This window comes from Mizuhopecten yessoensis, unplaced genomic scaffold (assembly GCF_002113885.1).
Source record: "Mizuhopecten yessoensis strain PY_sf001 unplaced genomic scaffold, ASM211388v2 scaffold715969, whole genome shotgun sequence".
Lineage (NCBI taxonomy): Eukaryota > Metazoa > Mollusca > Bivalvia > Pectinida > Pectinidae > Mizuhopecten > Mizuhopecten yessoensis.
Window position 1 is genome coordinate 12,312 of NW_018479882.1, and position 20,161 is coordinate 32,472.

Sequence of the window (20,161 nt, forward strand, 5' to 3'; positions counted from 1 at the left end):
GCGTTCCCAATCACGGCGGTATACACGACGTCGACCGTCAAGACGAAAAAGAGGGAACGGGGACTCATCTATGAAAATGACCCGTCTCCATTGGCCCATTGGAAATAGTCTTGGAGCATGATCCGCCAACTAAGCCATACAACGCGCGGGACCTGTACGAGTAAGAGGCAGACAAACGTAAGGACAAACGTACTCGCATACTAATCTCGCGCAATCGGTACCTTACAGTTTTTGGGTGAATTTGACGATAATGATTGACTACCGTGTTAATAGCGGTTTCAGTGGCAGTAACGTGGCGATTACGCAGGTGGGCAAGACGGATAACCCAGTCCTGACGGCGCGTCGTTTCACGCGGATCGCGGTCGCTCGACAAGTCTCTCAGACGACAGACAAGACGTTTTATGGTGGAAACATTCACACCAAACTGCATAGCAACCTGTTGTTGCCTTTGGTCTTGCATTAACAATGCAATAGCCTTACCCATCTGAACTTCCGTCAGCCGTACTATGATTTCAAGAGATTCAAATTGACAGTAAATAGCGTTTTAACATGTTCACTTTGTGGCACGATACATTACACGGTTGGGTAACTTTAGACACCGGATTGAGTGCACAGTGACCAAGATACGCGTCTGACCGCCTTCAAAATGTTAGACGAAGCAGTTAAATAATTATTAAATACTTTGCTACTCAGCGTTTCTTTATCCTTTCAGTATACATGCTATATTTAATGTACTGTAGTGTGTGTGAAACATAAAGTGCACATTACCTTAATTTGTCTGTACTAACCTAGTTAATTGCCCTCAGCCAATCGCAAGTGCGAGGGCTGGTGTCATATAAAACGGCCAAACACAGAAAGTGACCTATGTATTACGTTATCAGACTACGTACTATAGTACACACAGGTGTCGTGAAATTGACCCCAGCTTTGACAGGTGATATCACGCCGTGGTGAAATATTATTAGCTGAAGATTTTATTTGTTCAATTTCAAGCACCTTTTGTATGGTTGCCTGCCTATCCTTTCGTTTAGGAGTCTCCTAGATTAATCAATTTGATCAAATGTACCAACATTTATTTATTTTTAAAAGAAGAGAATCCTGTATTTATTAACGTACTTATTTTATAATGGTGATATGAGCATTATATTTACATTCTTGATGTTTGTTCGGTACATGAATCTACCAGCTGAAAACAACTGCCATTAGACTATATTTACATTCTCACTGTTTCTTCTCTACATGAACCTACCAACACAAAACAGCATGCACTAGATCATGAAAACATCATGAAAACATCATGAATGACAACCAGTCACGTGTAACGGTCAGCTGATTTTACACACAAACTCCACTTGATATTAATACACCGGGAACTTTATTTTATTAAACAGTTAAATGGATTGAAAAATCAGATTTGGAAATTGTTGAATTTGTCGATCCGTGTAATACGTTCTGTTATACAGAACTGGTAAAATGAATCAGTAATTGCGAATTTTGATATAAAGCAATTATCTAACCATAAACCATCCCACAAATGACGCTCTTTTTTCCAAATCCACAGACGAAAGAAGATTTTTATTTTTTTTACATTTTCCTCTAGTGAACTGGCTTCAATTGTTGATAGATAAAACCGGATTCGGTCGCTGAAAAACTATTCAACCACTATCTATGCACTCAGACGGTAATCCAGAACACTTACGGGTGCCTCACACTATCTTGGCTTCTCCATCGCCGGACATAATCGTAATGTGTAATGGCGACTCGCCATCGGTTCCTCGCGATCGTGGTCACGAACTTTCGAACACCCAAACGTCTGGCTGGGTAGTCCCCGTGACATCAACTAGTACATCAGAGAACTTTGTAATGACACAGGGCACTTCATCCACCAAGTTATCTTCATTTACCTCAGCAGGATTTCAGGCAAATAGCACATTCCCACGGATTTACATTCAACTTTAAATGCTCGGCCGACGAATGCCCTGGATAGTTACTATGGTGACCGTTGTTTGAAATAGTTTTAACAAATCAGCTGATCGGCGCAAGTCGAACCTTTGAAGTTTGTGTGTAGGCTGGAGTTCTGGCTGTTCCTTTTTTATGGTTTTCTGTCCGATACTGATATCAATAATATTAAATTTACAAAAAGTGTTACAACTTTTTTTTATTGTTGTTCATCGTAACGTAAATATATGAATTGAATGGATTTTTTTTTCATGTACATTGCGGCAATGAATAGCAGTAGCTGATCTACATATCTTCTGAGGAGCGCTAACGCGCTCCACAGGATATGTAGATCAGCTACTGCTAATCATTGCGGCAATTTCCATGAAAAAAATCCATTCAATCCCTATCTCGTGCAACCAGTCAGCTGATTTCACACACAGTGACCACTTCATATTACTACGCATAGTATCGTTTCTGAGAAGAGTTATTTTCCCTTCTCCGAGATAACGTAGTTGCCAGAAATAATGATAAACATTGCAAAAATCATAAATGGTGCGCCATTGTACTATTATTATCATCTTTCTGATTTGAAATTTAAAAAAAAATATACTTATAACATTGTCATATTAAATGCTGACTTCCGACTCGCAATCGGTTCCTCGTGGTCACAATCTTTCTAACACTCAAACGTCCGGCTGCGTAATCCCCGTGACATCAACTTGCACATTGAACTCAGAGTACTTTGTTATGACACAGGGCACTTCATCCACCAGCCTATCATCATTTACATCTGCAGGTTTTCTGGTGAACATCACATTCAACGACTGTACGTTTAACTTCAAATGAGCTCTATGCCCACTGCCGACGGGTGCTCGCCCGACGAGTGACCTGGATGGTTACTGGGTGACCGATGATTTGAAATAGTGCGGACATAAACTTGTTTAGATATACAATATGCGGTGTTCATAATGCAAAACAAAACAATATCCAATAAGATCAACTGTCAAAAATGAAAGGAACATTAAGTGTACATTATTATTAGATTCTAGATATATTTATTTCTTTTTAACAAAATCAGCTCATTCCGGCTGTTCCTTTTTGTGGTTTTCTGTCCGATACTTATATTAAAATATCAAATTTACAAAAAGTGTGTTATTTTATTTTTATTTTAGTTCACCGTAACGTAAATATATGAATTGAATAGATTTTTTTCATGTACATTGCGGCAATGAACAGCAGTAGCTGATCTACATATCTTCTGAGGAGTGCTAACGCGCTCCACAGGATATGTAGATTCAGCTACTGCTATTCATTGGCGCAATGTACATGAAAAAAAATCCATTCAATCCCTATATGGTTATCGTACAGCTTAGCAGGAGGCCGTCCCTACTGGTAAAGGTGGATGATTATAACAAAATGAAATCTTAGATGAATCCAATTCTTTATTTGTTAAACGAACATAAAGAACAGCCCGAAGGTTACGAGTCGCTCTCCTCACATTTAACCAAAGTGAACGGTACAACTTTTACATTATTAACTTACAGTACAACACACAGGAAATGCATGGACATTTACACTGGTCAAGCTAAGGTTAATTATAAGAAATATTATAAAATCTCTTAATATTAAGAAATCCGATAACCCTATCATGTAATCTTCTCCGAAGATGTGCTGATAACAATGTGTTTTGTTGATGTAAGGGTAAAGAACGTTTATCTATGTCCAGCATAGGATACGGCATACAATCACAGTAATGATGTGACAATGCTATCATGTCGGTAATGATGTGACAATGCTATCATGTCGGTAATGTAAGCATACTTCTCATTGGTTTACAATAACGTTTTCTTTCCAGATAGAAACGCGGCTCTCTTCCAATGGTCTCCTCTTTGCTGCTTTCGATGTCTTCCAATTTCTTCACCCTCGTTTTATATCCTTAATGATATAGGTTTCTAATTCCATATCAATTTAAGAAAATTTGGTAGATACAATAACACGATAGAGCGAGGAAAAATTAGAACGCATAACCATAAGTAAATCTTTATAATATCTATATTAACAGAAAGCCTATTTATTACCAGAATCTAAATGGAGAAGTAAAATTAATTTTATCTTCATACAATATAAAGTCAAGTCAATTTGTTTATTATAGTGGCATATATCACAATTACATCGTACAAGTATATAGTTACACAGTATAAAACATATAGGTACATGTACATAGCAGTGATCGATCATCTTAATGTAAAAATATATAGAACATATCATAATTTTGTTAAGAATAGCTATAATACGTAATATATTAATTAATTAAAACAAACTATCACATGTTCCAATTAAGAGAGCAGGTAATTGGGACAGCCCCTACCTAACAAGCTCCTGGATTTTGTACTTACATATTATATGCTATCATAATTAAAAGGTTTCTTTTACATTTACTGCCTTAAAACACGGTGTCTTAATAAATCCCAATAACAATGGTGATAAATAAAATGAATAAATACATATATATAATATAGATATAATTCCCTAGTTCTACACTGTAGTGAAATTTAGGTTTCCAAGGGTTGATGAGCCCCCTACCAGCGAGGTCTACAAAATTCACACTAACTAGTAGCTAATTATAATTTAAACGGAAGATTATTTTCATAAATTAAAAGTTTCTGATTGACTCCTTGCATCATATTCAACAAAGGCATAAAATAGAAAATGAAATTGTATGTGATATTCAGCCGAAAATGGCTAACAAGACACTGTTGAAAATTATGATTAGTCACATAGACTGCTACGTCTTCTGTTCATATTATATAAGTGGTTTGCAAGTGGAATTTGTAATTCCTCGGAAAACATTATAAAATTAAATTTGTCAGTGTTATTAAAATCATTTCTTATATTATTTGCTACATTAAATAAGGATGATCTGATGTCATTATATACATCACATTCAATTAAAAAGTGTAATTCATCCTCTATACAGTTATTTATATTTGTACATGCGTTCCTCTAGTGGAATCACAGGTTTGGCGTATCTGCCAGTTTCCACTGTTAGAGGTAGAAAGCCATATCTAAAATTGAAAAGTATTCTTCGTTTGCTCTTTGGTCCGACGAGCTTGATATATGAATCCGGTATTAAATTTGAATTAAAAGTTCTGTAAGTTCTCAACTTGTTACCATTTATATTATCACTATCATTCCATATAGACTCGTACCATTCATCAGCATCTGAAATGATTAGTTTTTCTTTCACACGTCTAATCTTATGTTTAACAGAAAACGTTGAGTTTACAATTTCATTCAAATTTTTGTCATCAATCATTTTCAAAATTCTATAATCCTAAGATTCGTTCAGACTAACGGACCATAGATGCACTTTTTTCATGAGTCTGTTATCATCACAATACTTCATTCTTAAAAATAAACGTGTCGTTTCTAAAACTTGACTTACATTGCAAGAGTGCCATCCCATATCACCTCTGTGTGCTAAGTTACTTGCTCGACGGGAGGCTCCTAGAAAATATCTACTTGCCTTGTGTAGTATGACAGAAACCTGTCGGTATTTATTTATACCCCATAATCCACATCCATAAAAACTAAAGTTTTATATAACTTGTTAATTACTTCATAGGACATTTCACCGGCATGTGAATATTTTATATATAAAATTGTAAGTGCTCTACTAGCAGATTTACAGAGTTCTCTGACAGCAAAATGCAAATCTAAATGTTCCTCAAACCAGAGTCATAAGTAGTTATATTTGCTATTCAACGTTACAGTTATGTTTCCACATGAACATTTATAATCAGTAATAGGGGTGGAATTATTTCTAAAATGGACTATGTTAAAGTTTTGTCTTGTAAATTTCGATCTTTTTACACCATTTATTTAAAACATCAAGCATCCGCTGCATAGAATTTTCATCCGGGGGCAATGAGTGCAATGTCACCAGCATACAGTTGTATGGAGATAATACACGATTCAATATCTATACCGCATTTCAAATCATTAATATCTTTTGCTAAATCATTTATGTACATAGAAAAGAAATTGTTGTTGAGGCATTACAACCTTGTTTCAGACCTTGCTTTGTATCCATGGGTGGCGTTAAAACACGATTTACTCTAATTCTACATTCATAGTTAAAATATAATGATGTGATAGCATTTAAAACATCCATTTATACTGAAATGAACAAAGGGCAATAACTTTTTAAAAAATGTCAAATCGAAATTCTTTTCGGGGAGACACAACTTCATATCATGATTATAATGTATACCAAGTTTCAAAGAGATCGATAGAAAAATGTAGGAGGAGATTGCTGGACAAACAAAAGTTTACTCAGGACGGACGGGCGGACGAACCCATACCATAATACCCCTGTCAAAATTTGACGGGCGTATAATAAGCTGTTATGGTGAACCGCGCAATCATCAGGAGCGCACGCGTATGTGACAAAGTTGATCACATTTACATGGTAACGCTGTATAAAGCCTCATTCACACATTCAGGATTTTTACTGCCGTCCTTGAAAGGACCACTCCCGATTAAAATTTGTCAAAAGTCTGATCAAGATCCTGTGATTCGTGGCGGGAAATTCACAAATTTGTGAAAACATTTATTTTATCTCGACAACAATCAGATATTGTTCAGGAAGCGTCCCGATTCAGCCGTTTCCAGCCGAATTCGTCCCGATTCTCCCGTTCTCAATCCGAATCTGATCCGATTTGTATCTTCCGCATGGTAAAAAACGACCGAATCTGTCCCGACAGCGTCCCGATTCTCCCGAACGCGATCCGACAGAGATCAGACAGTGACCGGACAGTGAACCGACGCATTCGGCAAGATCTGGACGCAATCTCGACTTAATCGGGTAGAAACGGCAATGGAAATATTCTCTAAATCTTGCCCGTTCATCAAGACAGCGTCCCGATCCACACGACACCGTCAGGACACAGGATATTGTTACGACTTTGATCCGATACAGCAGAATCTGTTACGACATAGTCACGATAGTAATCCGACTAGACAAAATCGGCTGAGTTTCCTGAATGTTACGGGACGCACCTACAAATGTATCTGTCGGGAGTGCTTGGCCGACCTCTCCGGACCATTCCCGACCCGTAGGACTCTGTTACGAACGTATACGACTGCGTTCAGACAATAATAGGACATGCCAGATCATTGAGGATAGTAATCCGACTTTTCGCTTTTCGTGTCGTAGCGCTGTCTGATCTCAAACGGGAGCCATAATCGGCACTGTGTGAACGCCGCATAAAGTGAAATCGCGATGATGACGTTTTCAGAGAAATAGCACGTATGAGATATCTGTTCTTTAAGTAGGTAAAGGCAGGTTTATAGCTTCCCTAGCGAAAATGTGGTAGAAAACCCCAGATCCATACTTCAGTCTATACTGACCATGTCGTTACGTGGTCAGTGTCATTTTGACGAACTGTTTCATTTACATCACTGTAATATTTTTTTAATATGAATTACATGTCGAACAGATTATTTTTATACATTCGTGCCGGCATGAATGTTTAAAATATATGACAGTATTATAGACAATTGTTCATAACAATTGTTATGTTAATACTATAAACTATAAACATATCAAAACAACGGGATGCAAAATTCCGTAGGATTTTTCACTGCGTAGCGCACAACTTCAGTTTTCCAGTGTCATTTTGACATACGGTTTGTTATATGTTTTCAAAACCTACTTTCTCTTTTGGGCTTATCTCATTGGCATGATTAGTATATTATGCAATTCCTCTGTATCGCCATGGTAACAGCATGAACCTTGCTGATGAGGAATCGATTGTATAAAAGTAATATATGTTCTTGTGCCAAACATCAAGAAGGCGATGTAGGAAATACATAGACGACATAGATCTTTACAGAAGGATTGTTTTTACTTGGAGTATATTCTCCAAAATATGTCTCGGCTAAAACATTCGGTTGTTTGATAAGGAGAAGAGACTCACAGACATGTTCTGTTGAAAGTAGAAATTGCATATATACTTAAGGGAAATGAAAGTTGACAGTCTTTTATACATTCGTCATTACAACTCTTGATGTACTATTATTTCTCGATTCATGTATTTATTTTATGGCTTCCTAATGGAAACCCGGTACGACAGCCTTTATTTGCAGTGCGTAATGCTTTATGCTTTATGTGAAATGTGTAATATATATGAATGAATTTTGTAATTCATATTTTCATAAAAACGACAGTAGATCTTTTTCATGTTTAATTCAATACAATACCTTTTTTTTAAAATTTCGTCTAGGATTGATTTGTTGTTATATTTAGCAATGCAATTAGATGTATTTATGACATTCCTTCATTCAACGAGGCCAGAAAAGAAAAGTACCGCATTTACACTCAAGAACACAATATACTAAAACGTCAACATACAGGGACAAAAAACAATAACAGCGTCAACAACTATGAAAAAAACTCTGCATACAGTGATAAAATATACAACAACCTCAACACAAGTGGACAAAATATACTACCACGTCAACAAACAAGGACACAATTTACAACAACGTCATCATACAAGGACAAAATATACAACGTCAACAAAAGAGGACAAAATATACAACAACGTCAACACAAGTGGACAAAATAAACAACAACATCAACGTAAAAAAAACAAAATAAAATACAGCGTCAACATACAAGGACAAAATATAATACAGCGTCAACAAACACTGACAAAATATAATACAGCGTCAACACACATGGACAAAATATATAACAACGTCAGCATACAATGACAACATATACAACAACGTCAGCATACAAGGACAACATATACAACAACGTCAGCATACAAGGACAAAATATACAACAACGTCAACAGAAGAGGACAAGATATATTACAACGCCAACATACAATGACAATATATACAACAACCTCAACTCAAGAGGACAAAATATACTACCACGTCAACAAACAACGACAAAATATACAACAACATCAACATACAAAGACAAAATATACTACCAAGTCAACAAACAAGGACAAAATATACAACAACGTCAACAAAAGAGGATAAAATATAAAACAACGTCAACACGAGAGGACAAAATATACATCAACATCAACAAACAAGGACAAAATATACAACAACGTCAACATACAAGGACAAAGTATACATCAACGTCAACACAAGAGAACAAGATATATTACAACGTCAGCATGCAAGGACAAATATACAACAACCTCAACACAAGAGGACAAAATATACTACCACGTCAACAAACAAGGACACAATTTACAACAACGTCAAGATACAATGACAAAATATATAACAACGTCAGCATACAATGACAACATTCACAACGAGGTCAGCATACAATGACAACATATACAACAACGTCAGCATACAAGGACAAAATATACAACAACGTCAACACAAGAAAACAAGATATATTACAACGTCAGCATACAATGACAATATATACAACAACCTCAACACAAGAGGACAAAATATACTACAAAGTCAACAGTCAAGGACAAAATATACAACAACATCAACATACAAAGACAAAATATATTACAGCGTCAACAAACAAGGACACAATTTACAACAACGTCAACATACAAGGACAAAATAAAAACAACATCAACATAAAAAAAAATAAAAAAATACAGCGTCAACATACAAGGACAAAATATAATACAGCGTCAACAAACACTGACAAAATATAATACAGCGTCAATACACATGGACAAAATATATAACAACGTCAGCATACAATGACAACATATACAACAACGTCAGCATACAAGGACAAAATATACAACAACGTCAACACAAGAAAACAAGATATATTACAACGTCAGCATGCAAGGACAAATATACAACAACCTCAACACAAGAGGACAAAATATACTACCACGTCAACATACAATGACAATATATACAACAACCTCAACACAAGAGGACAAAATATACCACCACGTCAACAAACAACGACAAAATATACAACAACATCAACATACAAAGACAAAATATACTACAGCGTCAACAAACAAGTACAAAATATACAACAACGTCAACATACAAGGACAAAGTATACAACAACGTCAACACAAGAGAACAAGATATATTACAACGTCAGCATGCAAGGACAAATATACAACAACCTCAACACAAGAGGACAAAATATACTACCACGTCAACAAACAAGGACAAAATATACAACAACATCAACAAACAAAGACAAAATATACTACAGAGTCAACATATAAGAACAAAATATAATACAGCGTCAACAGACAAGGACAAAATATATAGCAATGTCAACAAACAAGGACAAAATATACAACAACGTCAACACAAGAGGACAAGATAAACTACAACGTCAGTTGAAGTTTCTAACGAACACTTTTGTATTCAGTGTGTTTTAATAAAAATGTAGGTGTAACATTTTTGGGTATAAATCTTGGCGGACCTGCAAATGTGTATGCAGGCCTTGCAAAGCTTTGTCAAGGCTCATCACCTGAAAGTAACATCAAATTAATGAGTCCGACCATAGTTTATAAACAAACAACTTTGGTCCAACCGGTTTAACCGTTTAGACCGCGATAAACGAAAACGGCCCTGGTGTCACAACGACTAGCTACCTCGGTTGTTACTGGAACCTTAACAATCACCAACAAATAAATCAAGTGTTGCTATCAGATTTACAAAAAAAGGACAAAACGAATCAAAATAGTTGTTTAGCTGACCTCATTTCCACGGCAAAGCGGGTCAAATATACACGTCCACATTAATAGCCCCGGAGCACCCTGTCCGCGTCAGTGACCCTTAACCACAATACAACGGCCACTCGATCGTCCGTATGTATACAGTAACTCGAAAGCTAACGACATTTAAAACTAAATAAATTCCGTACAGAGCGAGGCGCATAGTATATATAAACAAAGTTGGAGTTATTTTGATCGACGTTCAGAACCTGTTTGTGAACTCCGACGATCACGAATGGTTCCAACTCATTCCGGTATGGCCATGGTTGAGGGAAGCATGCCTGTTGAGAACGGGAATGTGTTGTGTTGTGGATATACGTAAAAATCAACAGGTGGTCTAGATCTGTGTGTTTCCTTTCTCGTGATGTGTACCCATACTTAGTACATGTGTACCCATGGAATTCCGAAATCAAGCATTTAACAACAGAGCGGGTAGGTTTTCTATCTCATAATCGTGACCTATTTACTGAACTGAAGAAATGTCCTATGCGTAGGCTTAAGTTACCATATACAATGCCCTTTTTGATCATTTACATACATGTGTGTACATATGGAAATTGCTATCAAAGTCTTTGGTATATACATACAGTGGCCAAATGTAATCGCCTTAAAAATAAACGTACCATCTTAACAATTTATTCAACGATAGCCCTCATATTACTCTTAATTAAAAATTAGCATATTGAAATGCTCACATTTTGAAGTATTGAAGATTTTGTATTAAGGATCAACAAATTCTAACATTATATAATGTTAATATACCCCTATAGTTATGTTTATATATTTTTATATTATTTTTTGCTTTTAATGTGTATGCGTTTATGTAAATTGTTTTATGTGTATGTGTGTTTTTGTTTAGTTTTTTTGTTTTCCTTCCCCTTGCGAAATTCTACTCACTGCCAAATAGCTACATGTAGCCATGCAGTACAGGTGTACCCATACTTAGCACAGGGACCGGATAATTTGTTACAGCTATATTTGGTTGTAGTTGTAACAAATTCGCAGGTCCCTGTGATACTTAGTTCAAGTGACCCATACTTAGTACATGTGTACCCATACTTAGTACATGTGTACCCATAAGTACATGTGTACCCATACTTAGTGCATGTGTACCCATAAGTACATGTGTACCCATACTTAGTACATGTGTACCCATACTTAGTACATGTGTACCCATACTTACATGTGTACCCATACTTAGTGCATGTGTACCCATACTTACATGAGTACCCATACGTAGTACATGTGTACCTATACGTACATGTGTACCCATAATTATGATACTGCTATGGCTATTGGTTACATTTAAAGTTCTGTAAAAGGTAACTGGATGTCAAATCTACCACACAGAAAAGTTTTGTATATGGTGAACTCGTATGCCTTTGAGGCTGTTGAGGTATAATAGAATTATAAAGTATTGGTTAACAATTGTGTGTGGAAATGCAAATAATTTGGTCAAATCTGTTTATAATGTACTGCATGATCAGTGTGAGTCGCATAATGTCAATGATAAGGCAAGTTTAGTAAAGTCATTGCTGTTTACTTGGTTATGTAGGGTATCTGCAGGCGGTAGGTAGTATAAGTATGTTTATGTGTCTATCTAAAAGAGGTACAGATGTTTTTGTACAAGTATGGACTGCTGAGCTAACCGGGTCATCCGGAGCTACGTTTTATATACAACTGGTTGACACATGTAATTATGAATACAAAAATTCTTCGATATTGTAAATATTCGTAAATTTAGAGTAGCGATGACTAGACTGAAAGTTTCATCACATCGTAGAGGTAGGGCGATGACATAGACCTGTTTCAATACCGTATCAATTGAGAATATGATGAGTACCATTTCATCATTATTTGTAGCAACTTTTCTGACTTATCCAAAGAAAATATTATACTAATCCTAATAGGGTAAAATTTGAGCTGATGACTTAAGAAAAATGTAACTGTTTAGCAAATTTTGTTTTTAAAGCTAATGAAAGAAGAAATGCCTTGCTGTTAAATAGCTAAGGTGAATAGGTTAGGGTGAAGTGGCCGTTTATGGTAATTCAGGCACTGACTAGTCATGTTTGAAAAATTATAAGATCTGAAACAAATGACGAGGCATAGCAGATGCTTGGGGTTCGCTTGTGGGTTGTTTAGTCTGTGTCGGTCATGATTCCATTTTGAGTTAAGGCCCCTCTTCATTCGAAAATGTTGACACTGACAGAACTTTATATGTCTTTTGTTATGGGAAACTACGGTTTATAATAAAATGTTAGAATGCAGTGCAGGTGGATCTAGACATCAATGATATTGTGACCTGAACTTCAATAACATGGGTCCCTGTACCTGACGCTGTACATGTGGATACCTATATTATTTAGATATAAGTAAATGCTAAATTGGCTACGTCACAATGTCCCTGAGCTGAAAATGTACCATTTAATATATCTTTGCACATAATTATGATAACTGGTCTTGATGCAATTACTTTTGCTTATACTGAGATGAACCGATACTATTGTTATGTCATGATAATTGAAATCTAAATATAGGCGATTAGTTTCCCCGAAATCATTGTCAATAAAAAAGACGTACATAAACATGTGTTCAGGAATATTAGAGACGATATGTAGATATATGGGATATCGTTAATCCCATTAGGGTGCACTACATAAGACACGTTTACATATAAACAATGAATATACCATATACATATGAGTACACATCGTTTGATTATAACAGGCCTATGTACAAATTGTAGATCTGCCATTTGCAAAGCTGCAAACGTGTAATTTGTTTATTTCCTACAAAGTGTACCTACAAATGCCTTACCTATACAAGCTGCTGACACGTCCTGTGGCTATACGTTTTCTCTGTGTGTGGTTTGTGTGAGTATTGTGTGGCTATAGGTCTTCTGTGTGTGTGTGTTTGTGTGAGTATTGTGTGGCTATAGGTCTTCTGTGTGTGTGGTTTGTGTGAGTATTGTGTGGCTATAGGTCTTCTGTGTGTGGGGTTTGTGTGAGTATTGAGTGGCTATAGGTCTTCTGTGTGTGGGGTTTGTGTGAGTATTGAGTGGCTATAGGTCTTCTGTGTGGGGGGTTTGTGTGAGTATTGTGTGGCTATAGGTCTTCTGTGTGGGGGGTTTGTGTGAGTATTGAGTGGCTATAGGTCTTCTGTGTGTGGGGTTTGTGTGAGTATTGAGTGGCTATAGGTCTTCTGTGTGTGGGGTTTGTGTGAGTATTGTGTGGCTATAGGTCTTCTGTGTGGGGGGTTTGTGTGAGTATTGAGTGGCTATAGGTCTTCTGTGTGTGGGGTTTGTGTGAGTATTGAGTGGCTATAGGTCTTCTGTGTGTGGGGTTTGTGTGAGTATTGTGTGGCTATAGGTCTTCTGTGTGGGGGGTTTGAGTGAGTATTGAGTGGCTATAGGTCTTCTGTGTGTGGGGTTTGTGTGAGTATTGAGTGGCTATAGGTCTTCTGTGTGTGGGGTTTGTGTGAGTATTGTGTGGCTATAGGTCTTCTGTGTGGGGGGTTTGAGTGAGTATTGAGTGGCTATAGGTCTTCTGTGTGTGGGGTTTGTGTGAGTATTGAGTGGCTATAGGTCTTCTGTGTGTGTGATTTGTGTGAGTATTGTGTGGCTATAGGTCTTCTGTGTGGGTGGTTTGAGTGAGTATTGAGTGGCTATAGGTCTTCTGTGTGTGGGGTTTGTGTGAGTATTGAGTGGCTATAGGTCTTCTGTGTGTGGGGTTTGTGTGAGTATTGAGTGGCTATAGGTCTTCTGTGTGTGGGGTTTGTGTGAGTATTGAGTGGCTATAGGTCTTCTGTGTGTGGGGTTTGTGTGAGTATTGTGTGGCTATAGGTCTTCTGTGTGTGGGGTTTGTGTGAGTATTGAGTGGCTATAGGTCTTCTGTGTGTGGGGTTTGTGTGAGTATTGAGTGGCTATAGGTCTTCTGTGTGTGGGGTTTGTGTGAGTATTGAGTGGCTATAGGTCTTCTGTGTGTGGGGTTTGTGTGAGTATTGAGTGGCTATAGGTCTTCTGTGTGTGGGGTTTGTGTGAGTATTGAGTGGCTATAGGTCTTCTGTGTGTGGGGTTTGTGTGAGTATTGAGTGGCTATAGGTCTTCTGTGTGGGGGGTTTGTGTGAGTATTGAGTGGCTATAGGTCTTCTGTGTGTGGGGTTTGTGTGAGTATTGTGTGGCTATAGGTCTTCTGTGTGGGGGGTTTGTGTGAGTATTGAGTGGCTATAGGTCTTCTGTGTGTGGGGTTTGTGTGAGTATTGAGTGGCTATAGGTCTTCTGTGTGGGGGGTTTGTGTGAGTATTGAGTGGCTATAGGTCTTCTGTGTGTGGGGTTTGTGTGAGTATTGTGTGACTATAGGTCTTCTGTGTGTGGGATTTGTGTGAGTATTGTGTGGCTATAGGTCTTCTGTGTGGGGGGTTTGAGTGAGTATTGAGTGGCTATAGGTCTTCTGTGTGTGGGGTTTGTGTGAGTATTGAGTGGCTATAGGTCTTCTGTGTGTGGGGTTTGTGTGAGTATTGTGTGGTTTGTGTGGGTACTGTGTGGCTATACGTCTTCTGTGTGTGGGGTTTGTGTGAGTATTGAGTAGCTATAGGTCTTCTGTGTGTGAGGTTTGTGTGAGTAGTGAGTGGCTATAGGTCTTCTGTGTGGGGGGTTTGTGTGAGTATTGTGTGGTTATAGGTCTTCTGTGTGTGTAATTTATGTGAGTATTGTGTGGCTATAGGTCTTCTGTGTGTGGGGTTTTTGTGAGTATTGAGGGGCTATAGGTCTTCTGTGTGGGGGTGTGTGTGAGTATTGAGTGTCTATAGGTATTCTGTGTGTGGGGTTTGTGTGAGTAGTGAGTGGCAATAGGTCTTCTGTGTGTGGGATTTGTGTGAGTATTGTGTGGCTATAGGTCTTCTGTATGGGGGGTTTGTGTGAGTATTGAGTGTCTATAGGTATTCTGTGTGTGGGGTTTGTGTGAGTATTGAGTAGCTATAGGTCTTCTGTGTGTGAGGTTTGTGTGAGTAGTGAGTGGCAATAGGTCTTCTGTGTGTGGGATTTGTGTGAGTATTGTGTGGTTATATGTCTTCTGTGTGTGTAATTTATGTGAGTATTGTGTGGCTATAGGTCACCTGTGTGTGGGGTTTGTGTGAGTAGTGAGTGGCTATAGCTCTTCTGTGTGTGGAGTTTGTGTGAGTATGGAGTGGCTATAGGTCTTCTGTGTGGCGGGTTTGTGTGAGTATTGTGTGGCTGTAGGTCTTCTGTGTGGGGGGGTTGTGTGAGTATTGTGTGGTTTGTGTGGGTACTGTGTGGCTATACGTCTTCTGTGCGTGGGGTTTGTGTGAGTATTGAGTGTCTATAGGTATTCTGTGTGTGGGGTTTGTGTGAGTATTGAGTAGCTATAGGTCTTCTGTGTGTGAGGTTTGTGTGAGTAGTGAGTGGCTAAAGGTCTTCTGTGTGGGGGGTTTGTGTGAGGATTGAGGGGCTATAGGTCTTCTGTGTTTGTGGTTTGTGTGAGTATTGAGTGCCTATAGGTCTTCTGTGTGTGTGGTTTGTGTGAGTATTGAGTGCCTATAGGTCTTCTGTGTGTGTGGTTTGTGTGAGTATTGAGTGGCTATATGTCTTCTGTTTGTGGGGTTTGAGTGAGTATTGTGTGACTATAGGTCTTCTTTGTGTGGGATTTGTGTGAGTATTGTGTGGCTATACGTCTTCTGTGCGTGGGGTTTGTGTGAGTATTGAGTGGCTATACGTCTTCTGTGTGTGTGGTTTGTGTGAGTATTGAGTTGCTATAGGTCTTCTGTGTGTGTGGTTTGTGTGAGTGTTGTGTGGCTATAGGTCTTCTGTGTTGGGGGTTTGAGTGAGTATTGAGTGGCTATATGTCTTCTGTGTGTGGGGTTTGTGCGAGGAGCGAGCGGCTATAGGTCTTCTGTGTGTGGGGTTTGTGTGAGTATTGTGTGGTGATATGGAATGGCTTACACGGTGTACATGTGGTGTTTTTTATTTTGTTTTGTTTTGTTGAACGTCCTTTTAACAGCTAATGTCATGGATGCGTATATATATATACTAGCGGAAAAAAGAAACTGTGCATGCCTAAAATATTCTATAAAAATAAATGTGGATGACGTAGAACAACAAGGTTTTCAGGGACGATTTATTTGTTATTTATTAACAGTTGCATTCCTTTTTCCACGTTATGAAATCAAGAAGTTCCGCTCAGAAGTGACGTAAACACAGCAGGGGTCAATACTGAGTTCACACAGTTAATACCTCGTATGTCCACTGAATGCAAGCCTGGCAACGTCGACGCATGGAGCCGATCAGACGGTTCAAGAATGCTTGTGGGATGGCATTCCAGATCTGTACCAACGCTGCAGCCAAATCAGCCATCGTGACCGATTGATTAGGTAATGCCCGTAATCTGCGCTTCATTTCATCCCAGAGGTGTTCGATGGGCGGCCAGGGCAACACGTCAACGTTCTGCTGGGCCAGAAAGTCCATAGCGACACGAGCTGTGTGTTGCCTGGCGTTGTCCTGCTGTAGCGTAATGTGACGTTGCTGCCCTTGCACGAATGGAACGACGTGGGTCCGAAAGATCTCGTCACGGTAACGTAGCGCGTTCAAATTCCCGTTAACAACCACCAGAGGCGTTCTACCGTTGGCTGAGATGCCGCCCCAAATCATAACGCTGCCTTCGCCGAAAGAACGTCGTTGTACCACACACGCGTCACGGAAACGTTCTCCCACGCGACGATACACTCCGGAACGCCTGCCGTATCCCGTCGAGTAAATCGCAGATGCCTTCTGCACCAGTCCAGACGTGCTACACGATGACGTGGCAGGAGAACTGGGCGGATTGCAGGACGTCGCGGACGGATAGCTCGTTCACGCAATCCGTTCCGTACAGTTCTCGGGCTTATTGGTAGCAACCCAGGGATTGTCCGTGCAGGCAAACTTGCCGTTTGGGAGCGATTTCTCAAGTGGACAGGCCGAATATAGTTGTCCTGTTGACGTGACGTCACACGTGGACGTCCCGCACGAGGTCGATCGCCGACGTGGCCAAACTGTTGATTTCGTCCCCACAAATCCCGGATTGTGTTTCGATGGACATGAAAACGTGTAGAGAAAACGGCTTGGCCCATACCAGCTTGAAGCAATCACAAATTAAAACGTTATAATGCTGTTTTTACTGTTCACTGGTCTCAACAGAGTAACCCAACAGTTGAAAAATAAAATTTCATTGTCGAATTGGATGGCTGGACGAGAAAAACGTGCAAACTGGTCAACGCCTATAGAGCCAAACTGCCGGGAAAAACTGTCAATGACACACGGATAGTGTGTATGGGTCATACTCGGTCATGTGTGTGAATTTTCATATATATACATGCACAGTTGGTAATACATGTTCTATAACAATTCTCCGCATGCACAGTTTCTTTTTCCGCTAGTATACGTATATGATACATATTGTTGCAATTGCAACAGCCTATTTTATATAAGTAACTTCTGTTTGTTTATGTATTTTTTATTGTATTATTGTCTCATGGTGATTGATTTTCTCTGTTTTATGTTGTGATATGTACATGTTCCTGTCTTTATAAAGAGGCAGATCGCCCTGAAAATATGACAAATGTCTTTGTCTGCACTGCCGTTATTACTTCTTTGCCTATGTATATATATAATATATATATACACTTCCTTAGTTTACTCATTTACCCAGATGAACTTCTATAGAAATGAAAGTACAAGAGAAGTACTAAGAAACTCTTTTGTCATTTGTTTATATAAAATTATCACAGCGAATTTCGTTTTTTTGTATTTTATCTCATACTATGACTCATACTAATGTAACAATTATACTGCGTGTGTTTCGCAGTTTGAGCTGTCAACTAGACGAATTTAGTTATACTTGGCGGTATCATACGTGCTTGCTTTAATTAGTTCGACTAAGGAATGTACTTCTTCCGGTACAAAAATAGTTGCGAGTTATCTGCAGAAAGTGACCTCTTAAAATGACATTCACACACTCTCACATAGCTACATTTAATAATACTAATTAATCATCAACCTCGTCATCGCCATAAAAAGCATTGTCATCATCATCACCAGCAGCAGCAGCGACAGCAGCACTGTGTCAGCGTGTAGTATAGAGTTGTCTACCCTCCATATCATTATCACTGTCATTCGATAGAGGGGATGGAAGGGGAAGGAGAGATGGGATGGAAGGGACGGAAGGAGAGGGGATGGAAGGGACGGAAGGGACGGAAGGGACGGAAGGAGAGGGGATGGAAGGGACGGAGGGGACGGAAGGAGAGGGGATGGAAGGGATGGAAGGGACGGAAGGGACGGAAGGAGAGGGGATGGAAGGGACGGAAGGGACGGAAGGAGAGGGGATGGAAGGGACGGAAGGGACGGAAGGAGAGGGGATGGAAGGGACGGAAGGGACGGAAGGAGAGGGGATGGAAGGGACGGAAGGGACGGAAGGAGAGGGGATGGAAGGGACGGAAGGGACGGAAGGAGAGGGGATGGAAGGGACGGAAGGGACGGAAGGAGAGGGATGGAAGGGAAGGAAGGGACGGAAGGAGAGGAGGTGGAAGGGACGGAAGGAGAGGGATTGGAAGGGACGGAAGGGACGGAAGGAGAGGGGATGGAAGGGACGGAGGGGACGGAAGGAGAGGGAAGGAAGGGGAGGAAAGGGAGGAGGGAGAGGGGACGGAAGGGACGGAAGGGACGGAAGGAGCGGGGACGGAAGGCACGGAGGGGGCGGAAGGAGAGGAGGGGGAAGAGACGGAAGAAACGGAAGGAGAGGGGATGGAAGGGATGGAAGGGGCGGAAGGGGCGGGAGGAGAGGGGATGGAAGGGACGAAAGGGAAGGAAGGAAAGGGATGGAAGGGAAGGAAGGGACGGAAGGAGAGGGGATGGAAGGGACGGAAGGGATGGAAGGAGAGGGATGGAAGGGACCGAAGGGATGGAAGGGACCGAAGGGAGGGAAGGAGACGGGATGGAAGGGACGGAAGGGACGGAAGGTGAGGCAAGGGAAGGAGCGGAGGGACGGAAGGAGAGGGGGGGGAAGGGAGGGAAGGGAGGGAAGGGATGGAAGGAGAAGGGATGGAAGGGACGGAATTGACGGAAGCGACGGAAGGGACGGAAGGGACGGGAGGGACGGAGGGGACGGAAGGAGAGGGATTGGAAGGGACGGAAGGGACGGAAGGAGAGTGGATGGAAGGGACGGAAGGGGAGGGGATGGAAGGGACGGAAGGGATGGAAGGAGAGGGGATGGGAGGGACGGAAGGAGAGTGGATGGAAGGGACGGAAGGGATGGAAGGGACGGACGGAACGGAGAGACAAACAAACATACAACCGTTTTTATGAGAGAAAAATGATAAATTGCAATCGTTACTGTTTATTACAGTCGTTATGTACGACTTTATATTTCTGTGCCTTTTTTTAACCTAAGGAACTTTTAATTGAATTTTTAATACTT

At 39.8% G+C, this 20,161-nt stretch overlaps 2 protein-coding genes across 3 annotated transcripts in view; both read left to right on the forward strand.

Annotated features, from left to right (window-relative positions):
* Positions 1-10,853: 10,853 nt before the first annotated feature.
* The window catches only part of LOC110441456 (lysosome membrane protein 2-like), a 42,725-nt gene continuing 33,417 nt past the window's right edge, over positions 10,854-20,161 (forward strand). The window contains exon 1 of one of the 2 annotated variants that reach the window (XM_021484606.1): positions 10,854-11,132. The gene's annotated coding sequence lies outside the window, so the exon portion shown is untranslated. The remainder of the gene's footprint in view (positions 11,133-20,161) is intronic. The other variant, XM_021484608.1, reaches the window with a different exon arrangement.
* LOC110441454 (S-antigen protein-like) lies at positions 18,874-19,707 on the forward strand. Its single transcript, XM_021484604.1, has one exon. The coding sequence runs from the start codon at positions 18,874-18,876 to the stop codon at positions 19,705-19,707; it is 834 nt and encodes a 277-aa protein (XP_021340279.1).

Excerpts from the sequence above, each read along its gene's own strand:
- LOC110441454 (XM_021484604.1), top strand. The coding sequence starts at position 18,874 with ATGGAAGGGGAAGGAGAGATGGGATGGAAGGGACGGAAGGAGAGGGGA.